The sequence below is a fragment of the Leptopilina heterotoma genome, unplaced genomic scaffold (genome assembly GCF_015476425.1).
Source record: "Leptopilina heterotoma isolate Lh14 unplaced genomic scaffold, ASM1547642v1 Lhet_43, whole genome shotgun sequence".
In the NCBI taxonomy this organism is placed as follows: Eukaryota; Metazoa; Arthropoda; class Insecta; order Hymenoptera; family Figitidae; genus Leptopilina; species Leptopilina heterotoma.
In genome coordinates, this window is record NW_025111081.1 from 1,101,448 (window position 1) to 1,128,738 (window position 27,291).

The following is a 27,291-nucleotide window of genomic DNA, read 5'->3' on the forward strand; positions in this document are numbered from 1 at the left end:
GAATGTGAGAAAAAGAGAAAGAATAATTGTGGTGGGAAAAAGGGGGGTGGGGAGAAAAAGAGGTAAGAAAGTGAAAAAGTGATAGAGAAAGAGAGTAAAAGAAATGATTAAAAGAATTAAAAGAATTTAATGAATTTTAACTAAAAAATTGTCTTTGTATGAATGAGAGTGCGAGAAAGAGAGAGAGAGAAAGAATCGTGTTTTTTGTCATCGGATATAATAGAGAGAAAAAAAATCCACTTCTATTTTTTAGATTACCCGCATTTTTTACAAATCTAGTTGGTAGGGGACGATATATATATACATATATATAAATATTATTTATAAAATATTGCGTCCCACTCCAATCGCTTGTTATTTTTTTCTAGATTTTTGGAAAAAAATTATTTTTTTTAAATTGAAAAAAAACAATATATATATATATATATATATATAAAAAAGGGCAAAATGAAACAACAACAAAAAACAGGAAAAAAAAGATTACATTATATTTATATACATAAATATAAATATATATGTATATATATATAGATAAATATAAAAGGTTTATTTTAAATTTCCTGAAAAATTTTAATACGCTTTTAAGTCTCGGCCAAGAGTTTGATAGAAAGCTATGCATGAAGAAGAAAAATATTAACTTTTTTTTCTAATGAGTTATAGATATATTATTATATATAACTATATATTATTATTATTATTATTATTATATTATTATTGAAATATTATACATACTATTACAATTGTAATTACCAAGTAATATTCTCTGTACACAATAAGTGAAACACTGTCATAATACAGAAATTTTATCAAAAAAAAAAAAAAATAATAAAGTGTTAATTTTATTTATCTTATAATTAACTCGTTTAAAGTGTGGTAAAAATAAGGTTTTTGTTAGTAAAAATGTGTAAAAAGAATTTTTTCTATGATAAAAGCGGTATTAACATATATTTTTGTTTTTGAGGCCACTGAATTCGAATTAGAAGTCAAAATTTTAAAATTTAAAATAACGGCTTCAAAATAGAGATCGAAAAGTTTTTAATTTAATCAGATTAGTGAAATTTAAAAATTTATTGGACGCCATTTTTAATTTTTAAATTTTGACTTCAAAAACGGATTCAGCGACCCCGAAAAACCCTGAGTAAGCATTTTTAATAAGATTAGATGAAATTGAAATTTTTCGGGTGCCATTTTGAAGTCGCCATTTTTAATTTTCAAATTTCGACATCAAATTCGGATTCAGCGACCCCAAAAACCTCCTGAATAAACATTTTCATTAAGATTAGTTAGATTTATTAAGTTTTTGGTCGTCATTTTAAAACCACCATTTTTAATTTTTTAATTTTGACATCAAATTTCGATTCACCTACCCCAAAAACCCCCTAGTAAGAATTTTTAGTAATATTAGTTAAATTTTAATTTTTTCGGAAGCCATTTTTAATTTTTTAATTTTGACATCAAATTCGGATTCAGCGACCTCGGAAACCCACGAAAAAGCATTTTTAGTAAGATTAGTTAGATTTTTTAAGTTTTTGATCGGATTTTTAAAACCACCATTTTGAATTTCTAAATTTTGACTTTGTTCTTGTTGAGGTTTGACTTCAGATTTCGATTTAGTGACCCTGAAAAACTCCCAAAAAAAGCATTGATTATTATTTTTTGGGATCTACCTTACCGACCGTTGGTAAATTAAATCAATAATGTAGAGATTTATTAAATTATTGTTCTACATTACCGACTATTGCTAGAAAAGTAGGTAATGAAGAGCTTCGTTATTAGAGACCTGATTTACCGACCGTTGGCAAGTTAAGTCCCAGGTATGTTCCAAAGTTCTTAATGAAGAAATTCTAGACCAAAGTTTAAGAATCTACAGTACCGTCCGTTGGTAGATTATGTCGATAATGCGGTGGTTTTTAAATTACCGACATAATTTATTACCGACGGTTGGTAGAATAGTCGGTAAATGTCTAGATTATGCATTAAAGATCAGGTAGGTAGCCAAAAGCCTCACTTGTCATTGTCCCGAACTACAATTTTACACAGTAAGAAGGTTAGATTTGTAGAGACTCAGTCGGTAAAACAGTTTTGTACAATTTGTGTGACTGGGGAAAATGGTAAGTGAGGCTTTTGGCTACCCCACCATTAATAGTCAGAGTTATTAAGTATTAACGATTGGTAATGGAAATTTCTACTTTATCTACAATCGGTAATATAGATTTCTAATTTATCAACTATCGGTAATAATACCATCATAGTTGATAGGCAAGACGGTAATGTAGAAATTTACAATGTCGACCGTTATAGGATTAAGTCGGTAATGTAGATATTTATTATTTCTCAGAACTATTGTAATAAACAATTTACATAATATATATTATAATTAAGCTTTTGGACTTTTAGCTAATGATAAATTTTTGAAAATAATATCTGTTGCATTTTTAAGATCCTTCGTCCCTTGTGAACAATCGTTCTCATTTTGAAACTGCACGAGTATCACGAGATAAGTCGCCACAGCACCTGCAATCTGTAATAAATAAAAAAAATTACTAATTTTATTTTATAATTCACATTCTTTTATGTGCATTTGTATTCTATCTTATATACATTGAATATTATTTCTTAGTGGATAAAAAAAACTTAACTGACACCTTTGAAATCTTCAGTGGGAAACTAAAGATTCCGTAGGTGGCAGTCAAGGGTTTTTGTTGGAAAAATTTGAATTTATAAGAAAGAATTGTGAATTTTTGTAATTAATATTAATAAGTTTACCGATGTGACTAAACCACGATCAATGGAAAATAATCCACAGGCTGAGAAATTTAATGGACGATGTAGTAATTGCAGTGAAAATATTTCCAATTGTTTTTGCACATCTGGATCCCATTTTAGTGTCAATAATTGACTGACCAATAATGTTGTTTCTCTGCACTGTTAAAAGAAACAAAATGTATTCATTTTTACATAAAAAGAAATGAAATTCTAAAATTTTAATTTAAAAACCTTGACTATTGTCATGTAACACGGTTGCACCAGTATGAGAAGCATTATTATGTGAAAAATAACCCAAAGTGGTTGGGTTACAAGGAAAAATCCACTTGTATCCTCCTCTTTTAATTCGGTGTACAAAAAATAACAGGTATTTATCAAATGAAGCATACATCCTAAAACGCAGGTAAGCAATGGTATTCCAAATGCAATATTAATCAGTGACGTCGAATCACATAAATTCCCATGCAGTGTCGTTAATGTTGATATCGAATCGATTAGTTTTTGATTTCCTGCAATTATATTAATTATTTAATTGGATTTGGAAAAACGCCTCCGAAAGGGTGGAATTCTTTGTATTTAAACAAGATGGTCAATGTTCAGAGTAAAGAGAACAGTTGACTAATGAAATGGAGAAGCAGTTAGTTGCAGTCGTACTGGCCTCAATAACTTCTTTTAGAATGGGAATTAGCTAGAATAGGCCTCGTGTAATTCCAGGAGGGACCATGTGGATGTTCTGCTTCCCGATCGAAGACAGATGAGCCCTTTTTTTCTGTACAAACTGGAAGACAGTTTGTACCGAAAAAACGGAATTCTTTTAAAGGAAAGGATAAAGAAAGAGCACAGGGAAAGGGAAGAGATCTGAATAGCAAGATACATGGATTCTACAGATTCCGGTAAAGCACCCCATGTAAGCAGTCCGGAGACGGGAAAACTCCGAAAACAATCCCCACCGTTGGATGTCCGCTAACAAGAATCTTGAACCCAAACAGCAAAGGATCTAATATGCAACGAACCCTCTGGTCAAAAAATCATCTTCGTTCCAAAAACGTCCTTATCCCTATAGAATTTCCAGAAGTTTTCCGTCGACGTCACTATGTCATCCTACGGATATCTTGAATATTCGGTTATTGTTAAGGTACATTCTTGATGAACTTTGTCATGGTGACAGGACTTTTCACTAAACGACATCCGAACAGCAAGAAGAAATGGATTCTACAAATTCAGATTCAGTACCCTATGTGAGCAGACTGAAGATAGGAAAAAATCGCCTCCAGTCCCTCGATTGATGCTCAAGTGCGCAAGGATTGTGAGGGCTCACAATTTCTTGAAGCGGAGGAAGCTGAAAATCTTGGTGCTCCAAAAAAACGCGATGGACCAGTTCAAGTTGACTAGTTGTGTACTACCCCCAAGTGTCATCTTTGTCCAGGAAACGTCATCAAGTTAGTTAGTCCAGAAGTCACCACCGAATCAACTTAGTATCTTCTTCGTGTCAGTCCAGCAACCGCCACCAAGTTAACTAGTTGTGTACTGTCATCCAGTTTGTTTTTCGACTCCCAGAAAATCTTTACAACTACTAAGTACCTTCTTTGAGTCTCCTCTCAGTCAAATTCATTCAAGGAGATAATTTCTACTGCGAGGCACATTTCTATTTTTCTAAGGACTGCATTACTTCGACATCAACGTCAAATAAATAATTCGGTCCCTCCTAGGCTGAGGGGTGTTTTATCTAATTTACATCGACACCTGGACTCTGGACCTTTCACTTTGGCTGGCCCGAAAACAATTCGAGGGAAATCTACTGCATTCTCTGTTTTCACTAGACAAAGTCATTTCCTCGATGTCATACTGAAGGAGGTATTGCTTGTTGGGACTACGACCCAAAAATTCCACAAGGTTCTAATTTTGTTTCAATGTCCCTGAAGACATCTGGATCTACTCTTTCTCTCTGATTCTAATTAAAAAGAATTCAAATAAAAACTCAAATAATTTAATTTCAATTTAACCTTTGCAAGATAAACACCAATCATGTTGCCAAAAGAGGAACAAGCATAGCCTTCAGAAAAATTTCAAGCCCATCCCTTCAAATCCAAGTAAAAAATTTTTTGTATCATAAAAACAATGTGGAAATTAAATAATAATTACAGCACTCTTACCAGCAGTAAATCCCTCATGTGGTTTTGCCTTCTTAGAACGACTTAATTCCGACGAGATTGTGGGAAGCCTAATCATGTGCTGTTTAAATTCTGAAGCTGGAAAATAAAATTTCTTTTTTAATTTTTTAACAAAATTTAATATACTGAAGCCCCACATTAAAATTTTTTGGAAACTTCATTGAAACACTAGTTTTTTACATACCCACTTCGAGAATTTTGTTGCATTTCAATATTTTCCTACTAAAACGATTAAGACGTGAGAAACGTTCACCGACATTAAATGTTATTAATGCATATTGTGTTTCAAACATTGTTATTATAATATACATAAAATAGAGTGGTAGATAATTAATTTGTCCTTTATCAGGTAGTAATTGTGGTTTCCTACTGTCCGACAATTTCCATGCTTTAAAATCCAAAACCGAAATTAACATCAAATAACACAGTGGACATGAAATCAAAATTATTGAAATTCTCTGTAGTCTTTTCATTTCTAAATTTCCAATTTTTTCGTCTATCTGAAAATAAATTTTTTTGTTTATATAAATTAGAGCTCTACAATACCGACCGTTGGTAGATTAAGATTTATTATTGGGTATCTACATTACCGACCGCTGGTAGGTTAAATCAACAATACAAAGTTTAAAAACCTCTATATTACCGACTTAACTTGACATCGGTTGGTAATATAGATACCACTGATATATTAAGTCGGTAATCCAGCTGTTAAAAACATCTACATTACCGACGTAACCTATCAGCGGTCGTTAATCCAGATACCACTGATACGTTAAGTCGGCAATGTAGAGATTTCTTAAAATTTAAAGCGACCTACATTAGCAGCTGATGGTAGATTAAGTCAGCAATAAAGAAAATTATTAGTAGAAACGAAATTAATTTTTCTTTCTTACCTCCGCTAATATTTTTATTGCTCTTTGTAAATAGTTCCATCTAAATGGTGCATTTGTTATTGCAGTAATCATTACCGTAACAATTGCCGTTACATCAGTGCAAGTTACTGTTAACGCAGTTTGTGACGATAGTCTTGTGCTATTTTTCCAACCATTTCTTAAATCTCGCCACAAACCCCATGCTTGAGATGATATAAATGCTATTGCTAATGAAATGCTATTAAAAAAAGAACATTTTTGCATTACTAATTTAATGTATATATTATATGTAATCTTACCATTTAGTGACAAGGATGAATTCTAATTTACCGACTGCTGGTAGTACAGGTTTCTTCTTTACCATCAGTCGGTAATGGGGATTCCTAAACTGCAATATTTATTGTAGTTTATGACTAGTATTATCATTGTCGGTAATACTACTAATGACAATACTAATGACCATGACACTGATAATACATGTCGGTAAAAAAGAGCACGAAAAACCATGTGCTAAACAGTTAGTAAATTATAAATTACAATAAAGATCAAGAATTGACATTATACTTGTAGCGGACAGATTAGAAATCTACATTACCGAATGTAAACAAAGTAGAACTTTACATTACCAACTGTGGATATTTAATAATCTGCAGTGACTATTAATAGGTAAAATGTAAATTTTAACTAATTTTAGGCTAGAAATTAAAAACTAATAATTATTGGGTAATTAAGGAAACTGTATTACCGATTGATGGTTAATAAGAAATCTATATGATCGGAGATAGGTAAATTGGTAATCTGCATTATCGGCGAGTGGTAAATTGGAAACTTGTACTATTATCATTAAGTTATAAAATTGCATATTTCTTAGTGAATAATTTGCATGAATTATTTTTACCCATAAAATACTGCAGGTTTATATAATTTTGCAGAATAAATTCCACCGCCTCGTGCTTTTAATTCAACTGGATAGAGGCCACATAATTTTGTCACATAATAAAGTGGCATAAGCGCTAAATGAATATCAGTTTTCAATCCACTTGACTTTTGATTGTAATTTTGAATTTTTTCCTTTACATTAATTGTTTGTGGAATGGGATCTTCTGTTAAAAAATCAAATTAAAAAAAAATTTTTTTTTGAGAATTTTTTCTTTAACATTTTTTTGAGAAATTTTTCTTTAACAATTTTTGTTTAACAAATTAAATTTATTAAAATTAAAAATTTTTTAACTCACTTTTTTCCAATGAATTTGAGTTTGTATCGGAAATTCTTCGCAATTCATATGGAACGTCGCCAATAAATTCTGATAATGGATAAATCATTTTATAATTGTTTCTTCTTTTTAATTTAACACTGGAAATTTTTTTTTTCGTTTCTCAATTCTTTTTTAACACTAAAAATAATAATAATATGAAGAGAGAGAAAAAATTAAACTTAAAAAAATAGTTTAAAGTTTTGTTTTATAAAAAATTGTTTAGTTAAAAATAAAAAAATTTGTAATAAAGGAAATAATTTTTTTTTACAATTAAAAGATAATTTAAAAAAAATATTTATTAACTTTAAACAATGTGCACTCTTGTGGTATTGTTGATTATAAAAAGGCTATGAAATGACTGCAAAAGCATTCAAACAAAACCGTCGTCGTGTTTTATTTACAATGGGAAGGGTTGAAAATCCATTTCTCCCCGTCAGATAACAGAAAAAGAAAATTATAGATGTTGACAATATTCCAATAATTCCACTGATTATTATTGTCCTTAATTAAAAAATCATTTAACGCAAACAAGTACTACTTGAAAATTTTTTTTCTTTTTATATATTTATTGGAGACAATTTGTCATTTTATTTAAATTGGACAAATTATTTTTTAAAAAGTTTCTTTTCCGAAAGTAATAAAAATTAATAAATAAAGTTTTTTTTGCTTTTTACTTTTCTTCAAATAAATAAAATATACTGTATTTATTTATTTATTAAATAAAATAAGGATTTCGGTTTACAAAATTATTATTTAAAATATTAAAAGAAAAGAAAAAAAATTCCACATCTGCAATATTTAACAGAAAAATAGTTATCTAAAAGTTTTCTTAAAAGTACATTTGTGATGAGTTTAAAATAACAAGTTTATTGATCATTCGCAGGTGGTTCTCAATAAAATGACACATGATTGATCTGCTTAAACTTAATTTTCTTTTGATTTTAACGTCTTTAAAATCATTAAAAAATATAAAATAAGAATAATCATATAATAATAATGATCATAAATAAAAATTAGAATAAGAATAAAAAAATAGAAATATTAATATAGTAATAACAATAAATAGTAATAATGATAATAAAGTAATAATAATATTTATAATAATTATAATAAATTATAATTATTTTAACAACAATACCTAGTAAAAACATTAAATAATAATAAAATAAAATAATAATAATAATAACTTAAGCCAGGAAATGATTTAAAAAAATTACTTTTTTGTGAGAAAAATAATTTTCCTTATAAAAAATTAATTCTAGTTCATAAAGCAAAAAAATTGAACCAAAATTTTTATTAAAATACCTATTAATAAAAGATGATATTAGTTCAAATAATCTGTAATAAGAAATTATATATTTTAAAAAATATCTAGGCCGAAATGATATAATTTTGTCACTCTTTTCAGAATCAAGAAACATATTTTTTTGAAGAAATACAACATAGAAATTAACATAAGTACATACATATATAAATATATTGTATAAAAATCGTTAAAATTTGAATAGAAAATAATTTTCATTTAATATTGTGTCTATATACACAAATCTAGATACAGATATATACATATTATATATATATATATATACAGAATAGATAAATCTAGATTTATCATTTTAAATAATAAATTAATTTCAATAATACAAAAAATCACGTGCTTCATAAGATTTTTATCATTATGACGAGAGTCAAGATGATGAATTATTATATTGAGTACCTACGTACACATTTAAAATTTTTATCATGAAAAAATTTTTTTTTTTTATTTATTTTAAATTAAAAGTCAATATAATATTCAAAATCACAATTGTATGATAATACATAAAAATTTATTCCTCTATTATTAATTATTTATCCAATAAAAAACATATTGTATTAATAACGAATCACTGATTTTTTAAATTTTCAGGTAGATATATAAAATTGCTTCCAGCATTTTTCTCTTTTCTAAATATTATTTTTGCTCCATTTAGAGTCAGTGGTAAATTTTTTTTTGTATCTCGCGGCAATTAATTGTCGATTAATTAATTAATGTATTTAATTACTAATGAGGCCTCCAATTAACTAAAAGTTATAATAATTTTTTTTCGACCCCCATCAGAGTTAGTCCCTCATTTTTTCATAGTTTTAAATTTATTTTTCAGTTACAATAATAATTAAAGAATTGATAACCATAATTAATAATATAATAATAATGAAAATAAGAATTAATAATAATTAATCATAATAATAATTTAATAAGTTTTCTTAATAATAATAATAATTAGTTAGTAATAATAATAAATCAGAAATAATAATTTATTTTTATAAATAATTAATGAATTTTGTTTTTTTTTAGTTTTTCAGTGAAATATTAAAAAATGAAGCTTTTTCTTTGTATTTCATTGATGTTTATTCACATGCTGTTCGCCGGAATAACACGTGCATTGCACAATCAACCAGAACTTAAAATTGACGCCTGTCCGGAACTTGAGGTAAAAACTTGTTTTTCTTTAAATAAATAAATAAATAAATAAATAAAGATTAATTGTTATTTACAGTATAAGAAAACTATATAAATAGAAATTTAAAATAAAAATAATAAACAATAAGTATTAATTACTTATTAGCAATTAATAATTAATAAATAAAAATTATTATGTAATGAATTTTTTCGAATTACTAATTAAATAATATTTTTGAATGAATAAGTAATTAATAAATACAAATTACTAATTAATTAACAAATACAACTTACTAATTAATTAATGACTGCAAATAACAAATTAATATTTTGAATAACTAATTAGTTACTATTCAATTACTAATTAATTACTAATTACTTACTAATAAATCACAAATTAATAACTAATTACTCATTAATAAATCACTAATTAATTACTAATTACTAACTAATCAATTGCTAATTAATTACTAATCAATTACTAATTAATCACTAATTAATTACTAATTACATACTAATTAATTACTAATTACATACTAATTAATTACTTATTACTTACTAATAAATTAGTAATTACATACTAATTAATTAATAACTCCGAATTACTAAATACACTTAATAATTACGAATTACTAAATAATTAATATTTACGAATTGCTAATTAATTATTTATTACGAATTACTAATCAATTAATAATAATTAGGAATTTCTAATTGATTGAGTGTTACAAAAATTACTAGTTGCTTATTACAAATTACTAATAAATAATAAATCGTTAACAAGTTTCAGAATAATTCTCAAATTCCAAGTGATGTGAGTTATCCAACATGTCTGGATGAATGGGAGCCATTATTTCATGAACATTTACTCGCAGAGATATTTGAAATAGATAATCCAAATTTAATAATAATATTGTCGGAAAATTTGAATGATGACATCAATTTGGCTCGTTTCTTGACAAACAATAATAGATTACTACCAAAAAAGACGAGGAACATGTTTAGCTATGAAATTAAATTACATTATGATTTTATAGTGGAAAATTTTATTGCCTATCAAGATCAAAATCAATCAACGACATTCCTCACCTATCCTAGAAATACAAAAGATGAATTTTTAGCACAGGAAATAGTAATACAGAGTGTTAGTTACGCTGAAACTGTACAATTAATTTTAACTATTTCTAATAGTCGAGACAACGATCCGGAAACTAAAGTGAGGGATATTTTTGAAATTGCTGGTAAAATGATAAAAAATGTCAAAAAGTATAGGGGAAGTTATTTATTCATTGTGACAAATGGAAATTTGGAAATTGATGAGAGGAGAAATAATACTTCAAGGGAAAAAAAGGAGGAGGATCTTCAGGAAGGGAAGAGGAATTTTAGAGAAGCACAGGAAATAAGTCGTCAGAGAAGTCGAGTTAGTAGGAAAAGTGGAAAAAGAATTGGAAAAAACGGTGGGAGGGGGAGGAAAAATTTTTCGATTGAAGCGACTAGAAGAGTACTTAGGAAAATTATCAAAAAACTTCCGCATGGTAATGAAAATTCTAGGAGGAATAATAAGAATGTGGAAACTATTAATAGAGACCTAGATTCAGAAAGGACAGGGATTTCATCGAATGTGATTGTTCCCAGTTATACACAAAGTGATGAAGAGATTTTTAAAATTATGAGGGAGGTTAATTGTAACGGGAGGAAGAGCGATGAAACTAATGGTGATCTACAATCAATCATTAGAGAACTTCAGTGTAGTGAAAAATTCAGGGAGAAAAGAGAAAAGAGTCTAAAAGTCGATGGAGATGGTGGATTAGGTGAAGAGTTGAGGGAAAATACGGGAAAGGACTTGGAAGAGCTGGAAGAATTGTCTCCTGATGCAAAAGTTCGGAAGACGAGTGGAAATAATCCAAAAATCGACGGGGATGATGAATTTGATGAGGAGGTGAGGGACAATGATGGAAAGAACATAAAAGAGCTGGAAGATTTGATTCTTGGTGCAAAAATTCAAAAAACGAAAGGAAATACTCCAAAATTTGACGGGGGTGATGAATTTCATGAGGGGATGAGGGAAATTAACGAAAAGAACCTAAAACCCTTGGGAAAATTGAATTCCAATGGAAATATTGGGAGAACTAGTGGAAATACTCCAAAAACCGAGGGAGATGATGAATTACATGAGGAGGTGAGGGGAATTAACGGAACGAACCTAAAACATCCGGGAGAAATGAATTCCAATGGAAATATTGGGAGAACTAGTGAAAATACTCCAAAAACTGACGAAGATGACAAACTCCATGAGGAGGTGAGGGAAATTAACGGAATGAACCAGAATCCCTTGAAAGAATTGAATTACAATGGAAATATTGGGAAAACTAGTGAAAATACTCCAAAAACCGCCGGAGATGACGAATTGCTTGGGGAGATGAGGGAAGGTAACGGAACGAACCAGAATCCCTTGAAAGAATTGGATTCCAATGGAAATATTGGAAAAACTAGTGGAAATACTCCGAAAACCGACGGAAATGACGAATTTTACCAGAAGACGATGGAATCTAATGTAACAAACCTGGAGCAACAGGAAAAATCAAAATTCAACCAGAAGTTTGGGAGAACAAGTGAAAACGATTCTAAAATCGTCAGAGAACTCGAAAATCCTGAAGTGATTAAAGAAATTGTTCGTCTTGAACAACCGGAAGAATTGATACCCAAAGAAAACTTTGGAAGAACTGACGGAAACAGTCCGGAAACCGCCGGAAGTGATGAGTTACATCAGGACATGAACGTACTTGACGCAAACCACCTAAAACACCAAAAAGACTTGAGTTCCAATGAAGATTTTGACGAAACTAACGAAAACACTCCAACATCCACCGAAAATGACGAATTCCACCAAGAAATGAAGGATACTGACCGAAACCACCTAGAACACCTAGAAGTCTTGAAATCCAATCAGACATTCAAAGAAACAAGTGGAGACACTTCTGAAATAGCTAGAGATGACGAAATTCACAAGAATACGCTGGAAACTAAGGGAAAAACCCCAGAAAACAAGAGACAATTGCAACCCAACGAAAACTTTCCGAAAACTAGCAAAAAGTCTAAGGAAACGAGTGAGTACGAAGTGAGTACGGAGAATATCGAAAGAAGCTTTATCAAACTAATTAGAGAATACTCCACTGCTCCAAATGGAAGTCCGAACGGAAAACTCCTGGCAGAAATGATAGACGAGGAAAACGTGATCCAAGGCGATCTAACACCATCATTCCAGAAAAAACTGATCGATCGTCTAAGCAACATTAAACGAGTTCCAGCCAAAACATACGACTACGAAAGTCAACTACACCGATTTTTGAAATGTTTGTTCAAATCCTCTAACATCGATTTGCAATTCGCCGCTGAATCTCTAGTCTCACGAATCCGCACCAATCTCCACTCGTCGAATCACCTCACCGGTATGACAACCCTAACTTCCATATTCACTTTGTCTGAAAAATTAAACACAACTCATGAAGCACTATCATCATTTCTAAATTGTATCATAAAAAACGAAAAGAAAATGTTCAACAAATGCTCTGACAAATTACTAAACAATCTAAAGACCCTAGGACTTGATCTCATAGAAATTGCCTCAATTAATGAGAATTTCTCCGTATTCTGTTGGACGGGACATATTTTTAATTCAACCGACATCGAGTACGATGATGAAGCACAAAAATGGATTACAATTATAGAAAATTATCTTCAAGATCTAAAGTATCCGAGAAATTGGTTTCTCAATTTAAGAATGGTTTTCGATGATCTAAAACCAATGAAGAATTCATTGACAGTTGATGAAATTGATGTCAAGTTAAATGATCTCATGAAACAAGTGGTGAATCATGTAGATTATGATAGTGCATTCCTGATGCACGCTGTTTGGATTGTTAAGGAAGATTTACGAAATGTGACGGTGAATGTTAATTGTCAACGTGAATCGGTGATTAAATTGAAAGTGACTGGAGAATTTTTGCGATTGAGTCAAATTTTGAATAACACAAATTGTCCAAATTATCAAATTCTAGAGATTTTTGCACTTGAGAAAATTGTCATTGATTGTGATATAATTGCAATTGGAGAGAATATTGTTATTGCAATATTTGCGCCAGTTTGGGAGATTGTCATGAATAGGCGGATCATTTTGGATGGGGCTTCACGGAATTTGACTGATGATGATTATATGGTAGGTTTTCAATTCGAATTTCCCTTCTTATTAACTTTTACAATTATAGTTTTCTAACGGAAATTGTCTAGATTTTTAATTAGGGGGAATTTGTTTTTAATTACTTTCGCACTAAAGATACTTAATTCGGATGTTTTTTTAATGACGTTCGCGGTGACAATTGCCTATTTGCAAACATTTCCGGGTTTAATTAGGATTCGTCTTCCAATGAAAGATTATTTCCAGTATCGGTAATTGTCGGTAAGAAGATTCCTGTAATGGTTTTCGCTACTGTTTAGCAAGTGGGTTCTTTAGAGAAGGTTTTTGATAATGTCGGTAATTGTCGGTAAGGAGATTCCTGTAATAGTTATTTCCAACCGTTTTCGAATGTCCCTTTGGGAAAGGCACTTTAGAGATAAATAATTCCTTATTGGGGACTGTAGCTAAAGTCCCCAATTGCAATTATGTCTAATATGCAAAAATTTAATTAAACCCGTTTCTGATTCAATTGATGATTTATACTTTAATTTCTCCTCCCAGGTACCGAAAGGAAGGAACGGCAATACTCTTACAAATCGAAACGGAGTCCATGGTCTAGCGGGTCTTCCAGGTGGTCCCGCTGGTGCTTTCTACGGTTTAGCCGAGAAGATCATCAGTGTCGAGAATCTGACAATTTCCCTCAACGGAGGAAATGGAAGTAATGGACAAAATGGTGGCGATGGAGCAAATGGAGAGAATGGCGAGACACCGAGTAAAAATTACATTCACTCAATGTTCAACAATTACCACTGCAAGTGGTTGAATGACTATCGAGTTGATTACTTTGTTAATCATTCATCAGTCATCAGATATTACAAACCCTTATTTGGGTCCTATGTTCTTAAATATATAGACGAGTGTTACATCTACGGTTTAAATGGATTTCCCGGTGGAAATGGAGGCGATGGTGGTACAATCGGTGCAGGAGGTTCCGCTGGAGATTTTCATTTCTATTCCCTCGGATCGTCGACAATTCCCCTAAAAATATTTCTCCAGAATGGCACCGATGGAACTTATGGAATTGGTGGTAAAAACGGAATAGGTGGTTACACCCATAAAGTTACAATTCACAATAAAAATTATTTCGAACACGAAATTATCAACAACGAAACGTGTTATCGAGCCAGAGATGGCAGAATCGGAAAGAATAACCATAGTACTCTAGGTACTAAAATACAGAAATTTACCAACGTGGAGCAAACATTCCCCCAAACGGTGAATCTTTACAAACGATATCTCTTAGCAAATTTCCAAATTGATAACAAGTATGTTAAATTTTACCAGAAGATGATAAGCAACAGGGAGATTATCAACACCTACAATACGATGTCTTTAGTAAACGAACTTATTGATTTGGAGAAATATTATTTCCGAACAGACGACAAGAAGAAGACGATATTCATTTACAAATCCTGGAGGGAAAGATTGATTCACTATTCTTTGAATCGAAAAGAAGACGAGAAGAGCGAGGATTATACTGCATTACTCCGTAATCTGAATAGAATAATTTCCGATAAAATTCAACGACTTGAGAAAAATAGTAAAGAACATTTGGTATTCATGATAGCGGATTATTTATCCCAATGTAATGAATTATCCAAATATTTACAGAACGCACGAACCGTGTTGAGAATCAAAAAAATTAATAGCAATTTCATTAAAGAATACGATGACAAAGTGAAGGAAGCACAGCAAATAATTCAAGAAAAACTACACAAGGATATCGAACAAATGAATCAGAATTTAAAAGGCGAGACTGAAATGCTCCTCGGAAGAATAATGAGTCTAACCGAAAGGGAACGAAAAAGTACCGAAGAACTCTCCGAAAAATCCAAAAGAATGGAAGGTCGTCTAATGGCCCAAGGTATTAACGAAATATTCGAAATGATAAACACCGTGCTTGGTGTAATTAATCCAGCACTTGGTAAAATTGGCACCAAGTTCAGTACTGCTGGTTCAATTGTTCAAAATTTCATAGACGAAACTGCAGACTCAAGTATTGTGGAGGTCGCAATTCCCAGCATTGTCGACAGATCCCGAGAATTCTTCAACAATTGGGTGGACTTAAAATCAAAAATTGAACAAATATCCCTAGCAAAGTGTCTCGACTTGATTGATTCAAAGAAACGGGAACTTGTAAAACATGGGAGTGATGTAAAACCCCTTGAGAGTTTATCATCTTCTCTGCAAAATCTCGATGGGAATTATATAGAGACAAAGATTGATGACAAATTAACGAAGGAGAAAACAATTTGGGAGAAGTTGAATTTGAGTAAAAAGCATATTTACGATGGTGCACTGAAAGCGATTGGACAAATACGAACTTTTACGAGAATGAAGCAAATGTTAGGTGATCTAAGTGAGAAGTTTGATGACATCAGAAATCCACGTCATCTGAATGAGTTGACTGGAGAAATTCACCGGGCATTCGAAAAGACGGTGAGTTTACGAAATTTCAAAGAGGATATCTATAAGAGGATGATGCCACTAATTCGGAAAATACGCGATGAAACGGATTTGGGTAGCAATTTAACGGAATCGGTTGCTTATCTAGACTTTAAGAAATTTCAGATGAAGGAATATTTTCAACAGGTGTTGGAAAAACTAGAGATTTTCATCGGGCAGTTCAAACTTAAATCTATGTTCGAAGACACGATGGGGAATATGAAAAATGTTATCGATATGGTACTGGGTACCTATGAAAGGATTCAGGAATATGTGGAGACTATGAAGAAAGCTAATTACGAGTCCGATCTCTATTTGGCACCATTCGATCTGACCTACATCAAAAATCCAAAACTGAGTATGGCATTAGCAAAAATGGTCCAGACAATTTATGCCAACAACGTTTTGGATAACTACACTAAATGGATGACAAGTTTCAAACAATACATCTTCCCATTTGCTGATGATTTTCTAGACTACGATTCTTCAGTGTTACCACAACTAAATGGAATTCTAGCAAGAGCCGAAGAGGCCGGTAAGCATCTGAATCATCTAGAGGAGAAATTGTTACGAAAACGTGCAGAATTTGTTGAATTCGAAAGAACCTATCCTGGTAAATTTGGTCTTGATCTACCTCCATTTCATATCTGGAACAACAGTCTCTATAAGATGGAAATTAAACGTATTCTTAAGGGCGAATCGGTAACTTTGTTTGCCGATGTTTTTCAACACAAGATTATGAATGCTGTAAAATTCCGAGAAATATGGCTACGTGTTCGTTTGGCGAATTTAAGTCATATCGGTGATGAGAATTTAAGAAATGACTTGAAGGGATTTGCTTTTAAATTGGTGCATGAAGGTGATTCGTACTATAGATGTGACGATGGAGTTTATCTAATAACAACGAATAGTTATCTATTCGAGAGGGTCTATAGTGCTTTGGATGATGATGAATTTCGTGAAAATGATAATAATGGTGGGTTCTCTGGAAAGCAGAAGGGCGACTATTTATTAAGTCCGTATGCAACGTGGAGAATTGAGCTGATAAGTAGAGATGCTAACAAGAATTTTAAGATGTTACGCAAGTATATTTCTAAGGTTAATTTGGAATTGGTGGGTTTTGGTCGATATACAGATCGTCCGTTGGAAATTTGTAGATCTAATTTGACAAAGTACTATGTAAAAATGTAATTGAAGTGAAAAAAAGAATAAATGAACTCTTAAAAGACTTTTTCAGAGTGTTTTCAACAGTGTCGGTAAGAAGATTTCTGTAAAAGTGCTTTCAACGGTATTGTCGGTAATTGTTGATAAGAAGATTCTTGCAACATTTTTTCCAACGGTTCAGTAAACAGAACAGCTAAAAAAGTAATTAAACCCGATATTCAGATGAGTCGCTAACAGGATTGGTTCCTGTAAAGGATTTTTGACAATGTCGGTAAATATCGGTAAGAAGATTCCTGTAAAATATTTTTATTTCCTTGAGGAAGAAAATTGGATAATGTCGGTAATTGTCGGTAAAATGATTCCTGTGATGGTTTTTTCAGTCGTTAAAGAACTAAAATATCTAGGGAATATTTTAAAAACGATTTCTGAATATTTCGTTATTAAGGAAGGTGAATTTTTGCAAATGTCGATAGTGTCGGTAATTGTCGGTAAGAAGATTCCTATAATCGTTTTTTCAGTCTTTAATGAACTAAAATGTCTAGGGAACATAATGTTCTGCTGATAAAATTAGAAGTTATGGGCATGCCTGTTGATTTTATTTGTTTTTTGAAAAGTTATCTTTCTGACAGGTGTCAAGTTGTTTGATTGGTGTTCCCTTAATTATATGACGTGTTAATATCAATAAAAGTTGTGTTATTTCTTTTTCAAAAAGAAATACATTGGTATATTGTTATACAATTGGTGGTGAAGAAATAATTAGAAAAACTAAAATATCAGATTTGGGTTTATTATTTAACAATGATTTTTCTTTTAATGATCATATATCTGGAGTGGTTTCGAGAGCCCTTAAATCTTTAGGATTTGTAATGAGAATAGCATCAGTTTTTCATAATATTAATGTGTTAAGAGTATTGTATTTTACGCTTGTCAGAACGATTCTTGAGTATGTTTCTGTTGTTTGGTCACCGATGTATGTGTTTAACATTGTTAGAATTAAACGAGTTCAAAATCGATTTTTGAGGTTTGCTGCAAGGCAACTTAATTTACCATTTGACAGTCATACCCATGATTATAATGATCTTCGTGGTTCGCTAAATGTTCCTTTGGTTTTGTCAAGATTTCTTTATAATGATTTATTGTTTTTGTATAAAATTTTGAATGGGTTTATATTATGTCCTGCTCTTTTATCAATGATCAATTTAGCTGTTCCCTCTAGAATTACTAGACATTTTGTATCTTTCCGAGCAAACTTTCATAGAACGAATTATGGAAATAATGAACTTATTTGTAATCGATTAGTAGAGAGGCTAATACAATCTCAGATCGAATTAATTTTTTTGATAATAATTTACAGAGGTTTACCTTAGCATTGCGTAGAATAGTCTTAAGTTTTGATAATGTTGAGCCAGCCTAGATCTTAGTTATAAAATTTTGTAATTACTATTGTAATTTTATTCTTTTAAGTACTTTTGTACGAAAGGGCATGTCCCGTTTATTATGGTAAATAAATAAATAAACATTTTAAAAACGATTTCTAGATATTTCGACGTTAAGGGTTTCATAAGAAGGTGAATTACTGCAAATTTGTATATTGTCGGTAATTATCGGTAAGAAGATTCCTGTAATTGTTCTTTCTTACCGTTTACGCATGAGGCCTTCTGGGGAAGCAATTTTCCGATTTATATAGCATGGTAGCATAGAGAACGACGTAAATGTCGTATGTCATATAACTAAATTAATAATTTATAGAAATTTACCTAATTTTCATTTATTGTAAAATCTAAATAAGTCAAATTTTCATAAAAGTGTTATATCACCAGAAATTTTCATCTAAAAAAATAAAAGAACTCAAAAACAGATTATATAATTTTCCTCAATAAAATAAATCCGCGATGTGCTTTGTAATTATTTATTGAAATAAAGCATATATTATTCTTTTCAAACACATTTCTTTCAATTCCTGAGAAAAAAATTGATCCCTTTTATTATAAAATTGTATATTTCTTTTTGAAAAAAAAATAATCTTTTATATGAAAATCTTTTTGTTTTATTTTACAATTAAATAATAAATTCAATAATTGTGTATGTATTGTATTTTTATTTGTCCTTTATGACAACAATAATTGATTTTAATTCTTTTTTTTGTGAAAAGATGGGAATATAAGTATTAAATGATATCGAATTGATAATATTTCGAAAATCTTACAAATACGATACGAACGTGTATTGAAATTGAAAACAGTTGAATAAATGATGATTATTGTTTGAAAATTTCTTTTGATCGAATCAATTAAATATAAATTAGAAATCACTGGCCATGTACGGCAGTTATTATTATTTGTTGTTTTAAACGAATAATGTTTTAGATGATTTTACTGAAATAATTTAGTTATTAAATATAAATTAATTAAATGTTCATAAAAATAAATATTAAATAAATAATAATTATAATTATTTAAATTTAAAAGGAATACAATTAAATGAAAATAAATATTTAATTCATTTTTAGTAGTATTATTAAAAATTACTAAAGAATATAAAATAAGTAAACACAACAAAATGGAAATTTTGAAACAGTTTATTTTCTTTTCTCTATTTTTACAAATATCTAGTGGAACCTTATTTTCGTTACCAAATTCTTGTGTCAAGGAAACGGTAAGTTTGTATCTTTTTATTATTTACTTTATTTATATATTTATTAATTTTATTGGAATGGCCAAAAGTTTTTTTACGGATACACCTCCTATTTTTTATATTTTATTTCCCTCCATAATGACTCCAAGAGTTAAATTCTTATTGGATGCATCTTTAATTTTAATTGCACCTTTAATTTTTTTATTTAATTTCCCTCCTTATTTCCCTTCAACAGTTAAATTCCTGGAAGTGTTATGTCTTAGAACGAAACTAACATATCTCAAATTATATATTTAAATTGTCCGGCATCGGTGGTTCAAACCTGATTTATTTACAAAGCGGAAGGCTTTGATATTGAGGGACAGATTTTAAGAAAGAGTAACTGTTAAATAGAAATTAAATTATTAAAGTTCTTATTTGAATCCTTTACAATTAGAATCAGAGAGAAAGAGTAGATCCAGATGTCTTCAGGGACACTGAAACAAAATTAGAACCTTGTGGAATCAATCGAGAATTTAAAGGGGGGAAAAATTTAATAGTATTAGTTACTTACCTTTTAAAATTATTCTTAGAGTTGTAGACCCAACAACAATACCTCCTTCATTGTGAGGTCGGGGAAATAACTTTATCTAGCGAAAACAGAGAATGCAGTAGATTTCCCTCAAATCGTTTTCGAGACACCCAAAGTGAAAGGTCCGGAGTCCAGGTGTCGATGTAAATTAGATAAAACACCCCTCAGCCTAGGAGTGACCGAATTATTTATTTGACGTTGATGTTGAAGTAATGCAGTCCTTAGAAAAATAGAAATGTACCTCGCACTAGAAATTATCTCCTTGAATGAATTTGACTAAGAGGAGACTCAAAGAAGGTACTTAGTAGTTGAAAAGATTTTCTGGGAGTCGAAAAACAAACTGGATGACAGTACACAACTAGTTAACTTGGTGGCGGTTGCTGGACTGACGCGAAGAAGATACTAAGTTGATTCGGTGGCGACTTCTTGACTAATTAACTTGATGGCGTTTCCTGGACTGATACGAAGAAGACACTTGGGGGTAGTACACAACTAGTTAACTTGGTAGCGATTCCTGGACTGACGAATTCGACAAGCGTGGAACCTCTTATAGGTTCCTTTTGCAAAGGGATACTACGTAATGCCTCCCACTTTTATTATTTTTGGGGTCAGATTGTTATTATTCATTTAATTTTTAACACCTGTATCAGACAGGTAGGGACTCAATAGAAGGGTGACAAAATACAGATGACCATTTGGTATCTGCTATCTAGGTAAAGACTTGGATATAGTTTAGATATAGTTTAGATTCCAAGAAAATAAGGATTCAGATGCACCTCTAATGTTAATTATTTAAATTGTCCCCACAATAAATAATAACTAAAAATGTTTTTCTTTTCAGAATGACCAGACGCTGGAAAATCAAACCCTGTCAAAATGCACCAATCTCCTAGAGGATTCCAATCACCATATTCACAATCATCTAACAATGCTCTACAGCATTTACGATTTAAAATATTCCCAAATCATCCTAATCGTATCGTCCAACATTAGAGACGCAATTTCCCTAGGAAGATTCCTCTCAAGCAACAATCTAAAACAACGAAAAAAAAATCGTCAAAACATTTCCAATGATCAACTTGCCACTTACGATTTCATCCTAAACAATATTCATCTCTACGAAAATCCATCGAAGAATCAAACAATTTTCGTTTATCCTCAAGAAACTGGTGACAACGATTTAGCTGAGATTCTAGCATTGCATATCGTAAAGGCAGCAAAAAGTATGAAGATTATCCTAACGACGAATATTTTATCAGGGGGGAATAAAAATAACATTCTGGGAACGTTTAAAATTGCAGCAAAGTTTTTAAGATATCCGCGAAGTTATGAATACAGTATTACGTATTTTTTAACCGTAAATGATAAATCCAAGGGGCAATTTGATAGTTCAAGTAACGACGTTCTAAAAACCCCGAGAATCACCAAACAGGAATTCATTGAAATTATTCAGAACTATTTGAAAATTTTCCAAGAGAACGAAAAAATCCTGGTAAAATTCATACTGAATAGAGAGAGAAATATTATTTTCACCGACTTTACGAAAATTGAGTACGAAAAGATTTTTCAACATCTGAACACCTTGGGCCAAGCGACAGTGAATCATTACGATTTTCAAAATGTACAAATACTTCATCTTGATTGTCTTAATAATTTAGCTAACGATCAATTGACCATTGCGTTAAATTCACTAAAATCGACATTAATTTTAAACCTCCAGGACAAAACGAACCAATCAAGAACACTTACGGGAATATTCGCAAAATCGACGAAATTGAACCAAACCTTTGGGAGTCTAACGGAATTTTTCGAGTGCACCAAGAGCACAAATGTCGAACCACTAAAGCAGTGTTTTGAAAAATTAAGTAAAGATTTCCAGCAAATAGAAATTGGAACAAAGGACATTGCGTCAGCAAATTATTACTTGTCCCTATTTTGTGAAGTTCAGCAAGCATCTTTTATAACGTTACCAGAAGTTGAATATTTACTTGATTCCAGTAAGTGGACTGAGGATTTAAGAAATTTTCATACTACGATTCTCCGGAGGACGAATGATTGGTATCGGAAATTAATCTCGATATACAATGGTGTTCAGGAAGTGTCAGAAGAAGATACTAATAGAGATTTAAAAAATCAGTTGAATAATCTAAAAGAGGATCCGATCACATTTCATGATGTAAATACTGCTAAAATTGCTCACGAAACAATAAAAACGAATTCAGTGAGAATGATGGCGAATTATACGTATCAACGAATTGATAGTGAAATGAAATTACAAGTCAAGGGGAAATTTTTATTACTCAGTAAAATTATGAGCAGTAATTGGTTTAGGAAGAGTTTTAAAATATTGGAAATTTTTGCTTTGGAGAAAATAATTATTGATGAGGACTTAATTGGCAGAGTGGATGGTCTGGATGTTTTTATATTCGCGCCTATTTGGGAAATTGTGGATAGTAGACAAATTACATTGGATGGCATTCCTGGAGAGCAAATTAGGGGCAATTTGGTGAGTAGTAACTGACTTTTTTGGACCTTTTCTTTTGATTGGAGGTATTTCAATACTCCAAATCGATGTTTCTATTGATTGGGAGTACTTTAGTACTTCAATTAGATTTCCGGTTGCCTTCGTTTCGTTAAGATTCGAGATTTGTGCCAATGTCGGTAAGAAGATTCCTGTAATGGTTTTTCGAACCGTTAAACCTTCTGGACCTTCTGGCAAAAAGAATTTAAGAACCCTTTTTGGATGATTCGCTTCTCCTTGCATTGTTACTTAATCCCATCACAATTTGCTTACAGAATCCGAAAGCCAGAAACGGAAACCAGGTTACAAATCCGAATGGACTAAACGGAAAGGCAGGTGTATCGGGTGGCGCTGCAGGGACATTCTTTGGATTCGCCGAGACAATCATCAACGCACAGAATCTGAAGATATCTCTAAATGGTGGTAATGGTTCAGATGGACAAGATGGTGGTGACGCTGCAAATGGCGATGATGGAGAAACCCCAAGTACCTATTTTATTCAGGAAAATTTAAATCGTCACCGTTGCTCTTGGCCAGTGAGCAATCCATTCATTTATCAAATCGGAAAACCTGAAGGGGAGAAATATTACGTTCCACTAATTGGTACCTTGATACCGCTTAAATACAAACAGGAGTGCTACATTTTTGGTTTAGACGGCTATCCGGGTGGACATGGGGGTCAAGGTGGTGTTAGCGGAAAGGGAGGAAAGGCTGGAATTTACAAACTTTATCCATTTGACGATTCCACAACATTTGGAGTAAATTTATCGCTGGCGAATGGTACAGACGGTAAAGGCGGTTTGGGTGGCTCTGCCGGTAAGGGAGGTCACACCTGGAAGGTAACATTTCACAATTACAACTATTTTGATTATTCGGTGACTAAAAATGAAACCTACAATCGTGCCATGGATGGTAATGAGGGAAGCGGGAATAGCAGCATCATCGGGTTGAAATTAATTCCCCATCGTCCGATTCTACAGACGTATGGCCAGACCGCAAATCTCTACAAGCGGTACATCTTGTCTGAAATTGGCCAAAATGGAAATAAGTTTATGAAACTTTACAAAAAAGTTATCAATAACGAACACATTCTGAAGGAGTACGATACACTGACACTTGTTGATGAACTAATCGATTTAGAGCAGCACTACTACAAGATGGACAATAAGACCACCACCCTCTATCTCTATCAGTCCTGGAAGAAAAGATTGATTCACTATTCGAAAAATCGTAAAACAAATGAGATGAGTGATGAATACAGTGAAGTGTTACGTACCCTCCAGAGTACAGTGACAAAAAAGGTGAAACGTCTATTCCAAAATTCACAAAACTTTCTGATATTCAAGTTGGCTGATTATCTCCAGGAGACACAGCAACAGGTACAACATCTACACAACGCGAAAACTGTTGTCGTCATCAAGAATATGAATAAAAAATACACGGACGAGTATGATGACAAAATTGAAGAAGCCCAGCGAATAATTCAAGACGATCTGCAAATGAATCTAACCCAACATAATGAGGAGCTATCCGGAGAAATGGAAATTCTTCTTCGACGAATAGCTCAATTGGCAAACATCGAAGCCCAACGTGCCGCAGAACTGGTCAGAAGATCATCATCGATGCAAGAGAAGGCAATAATCAAGACATTCAATGAAATCTTCACTATTCTGAATACAGCCCTAGGAATAATAAATCCCGCCCTAGCGACAATTGGCACAAAAATTAGTGCCGCTGGTTCAATTGTCCAAAACTTTCTCGACGACACAATGGACACAAACATCGACATAATGATTCCAAACATGGTAGACAAATCAAAAAAATTCTTCAACAACTGGATCGACATGAAACGCGAATTCCAAAGGTTGACCATCGACGAGAACCTTGAGATCGTGGAGAAGAATCGTCGTCAACTAGTCTCAAAGGGTAAAAATGTCGAACCACTCGAAAAAATCGAGAAAACCTTCAAGGACCTAAAGACCCAAATGAATGACAAGTCATTCGACGTCATCGCGAACCTAAATCAACAACTCGAAACCGAATCCAGTGCTTGGCAACAAAAGAATAAGAATCCAAAGAAAACCTTCACGGAATCATTGAAAGTTATCAATCACCTAAAAACCTACACCAGACTAAAGCAAATGTTAGGCGACGTTTTGAGTAAGTGTCAAGATCTCAAGAATCCAAAAAAGATCGACGGCATCAGCGACCAAATCGAGAAGGCTTTCATCAAAACCCGAGAACTACGGAATTTCAAGGAAGAAGTCCTTGAGGGTATGCTCCCCCTCCTGATGAAAATCCACGAACACACGACAGCCGAAAACTTCCATTCATCATCAGTGGCATTTTTAGACTTTAAGAAATTCCAAATGGAACAATATTTCCAGAATGTCTTCCAGCAAATCGATTACTTTGCTAGAGAATTCAAACTGTCGTCCTACTTTGATAAGACATTGAAAAAAATGCAAACCGTCGTCAATATGATAATCGGTACCTACACAAGAATCGAGGAATACGTCCAAACAATGAAGAACGCAAATTACGAAACCGATCTCTACTTATCCCCCTTCGACATCACCTACGTTAAAGATCCAAAATTAAGCATCTCATTGGCAAAAATGATTCAACAATCATTCGCCAACATTGTTCTTGACGACTACACCAAATGGATGGCAAGTTTCAATCAATACATTTTCCCCTTTGCCGATGAATTCCTCGGTGTTTACGATTCATCAATACCCGCTGTCGATGATCTAATTGTCCGCGCCCAAGACGCTGGCGAACGTCTTGAAATCTACGGTTCGAAAATAAATAAAAAACGTGCCGAATTACGTGAATTTGAAAATACCGTCTCAACAATATTCGGCTATAGTTTACCACCATTTCACACATGGTGCACAAGTGAATATCAAAATGAAATTAATAAATTTTTATCGGGTAGAAAAATAACACTTCACGCAAATATAACGGAACATAAAAATTTAAATTCCGTTAAATTTAGCGATATTTGGATACGATTGAGTAGTAATAATAATGTCGACGATAAGGAAATGAATCGTCAATTGAAAAATGACTTAAAAGGTTTTGCATTCACATTAGAACATCATGGTGATTCACATTATCGTTGTGATGAGAGAATATTTCTTATTAATTCGAAAAGACATCGTGCTGAAAAAATATTTAATGACGAAAAATTAGAATACTACGATGATAACAATAATTTAATCTTAAAAATGATACCGGCGGAGAAAATTAAGAATGATTATATATTGAGTCCATATGCAACGTGGTCATTGCAAATTATAAGTCGTGATGTCGATAAAAATTATACAAATTTAGAAAAATATAAGACAAAAATTAATATTGAATTAGTTGGATTTGGACAGTATAGCGATTTAAATTTAAGTGTCTGCCAAACGGATTTAAGGAAATATTACAAAAACGAATTGTAATTAATTGTATGCATCGATTTATCGTTCATTTATTGATTTATCGACTACTAATCGATTACTCGACTATTAATCGATCTATCGACCCTTAATCGATTCATCCACTATTAAACGATCTATCGACTATTCATCGGTTTATCGATTATTTATTGTCATATCGACTAAGTATCGATTTATAAACTATTAATCGATATATCGACTTTTAATCGATTTATCGAGTATATATAGATTTTTTGTCTACTAATCGATCAAACGACTATTATTAATCGATTCATCGACGACTAATTGATTCATCAACTATTAATCAATTTATCGACTTTTATCGATTAATCGAAAATATATTGATTTATCGACTACTAATCGATCGAACATTTATTATTGATCTATTGATTGTGAATCGATTTTTTTGTCAACTAATCGATTTATCGTTTACTAATCGATGAATAAAACGACTAATTATCGATTTATCGAATAATTATTTATTTATCGATTATTTATCGATTTATCGACTATTAATTGATTGATCTACTGTCTCGGCTCAATGACCATTTATACTATAACCTTCGATTATTAATTAATTTATAGAGTATTTATCGATAAGAGAAACAAATTTTTTTTCAACTTATCATCAGATATGTAGGTATCTTACTTTCCAAGAAAATAAAATGTACATAAACTAATAAATTTGTTGAATGAATTTTTTTGTAAAATAACAATAAAAATTGTTTATTTAAAGAAAATTAGTTTTGTTTTTTGTAGAAAAAT

At 31.6% G+C, this 27,291-nt stretch overlaps 3 protein-coding genes across 5 annotated transcripts; 2 read left to right on the forward strand and 1 right to left on the reverse strand.

Annotated features, from left to right (window-relative positions):
* Positions 1-1,446: 1,446 nt before the first annotated feature.
* LOC122506610 (gustatory receptor for sugar taste 43a-like) lies at positions 1,447-7,175 on the reverse strand. Its single transcript, XM_043618904.1, has 8 exons — positions 7,045-7,175; positions 6,708-6,912; positions 5,831-6,047; positions 5,122-5,437; positions 4,920-5,015; positions 2,998-3,275; positions 2,767-2,925; positions 1,447-2,521 (listed from the first exon to the last, which is right to left on the reverse strand). Exons 1-8 carry the CDS (start codon positions 7,130-7,132, stop codon positions 2,378-2,380), a joined length of 1,503 nt encoding a protein of 500 aa, XP_043474839.1. The 5' UTR covers positions 7,133-7,175; the 3' UTR covers positions 1,447-2,377.
* Positions 7,176-9,027: 1,852 nt separating this feature from the next.
* Positions 9,028-19,236, forward strand: LOC122506612. Of its 3 annotated transcripts, none has more exons than XM_043618906.1 (4): positions 9,028-9,167; positions 9,404-9,539; positions 10,293-13,724; positions 14,244-19,236. In XM_043618906.1, exons 2-4 carry the CDS (start codon positions 9,426-9,428, stop codon positions 17,376-17,378), a joined length of 6,681 nt encoding a protein of 2,226 aa, XP_043474841.1. In that variant the 5' UTR covers positions 9,028-9,167; positions 9,404-9,425; the 3' UTR covers positions 17,379-19,236. The 3 variants fall into 3 exon arrangements, with proteins under 3 accessions (XP_043474841.1, XP_043474843.1, XP_043474842.1); XM_043618908.1 differs by having other exon boundaries at positions 10,299-13,724; XM_043618907.1 differs by having other exon boundaries at positions 9,032-9,046.
* A 446-nt stretch (positions 19,237-19,682) lies between these two features.
* Positions 19,683-27,063, forward strand: LOC122506613. The gene is made up of 3 exons (XM_043618909.1): positions 19,683-20,006; positions 21,398-23,062; positions 23,353-27,063. Exons 1-3 carry the CDS (start codon positions 19,911-19,913, stop codon positions 26,527-26,529), a joined length of 4,938 nt encoding a protein of 1,645 aa, XP_043474844.1. The 5' UTR covers positions 19,683-19,910; the 3' UTR covers positions 26,530-27,063.
* The last annotated feature ends 228 nt before the right edge of the window (positions 27,064-27,291 follow it).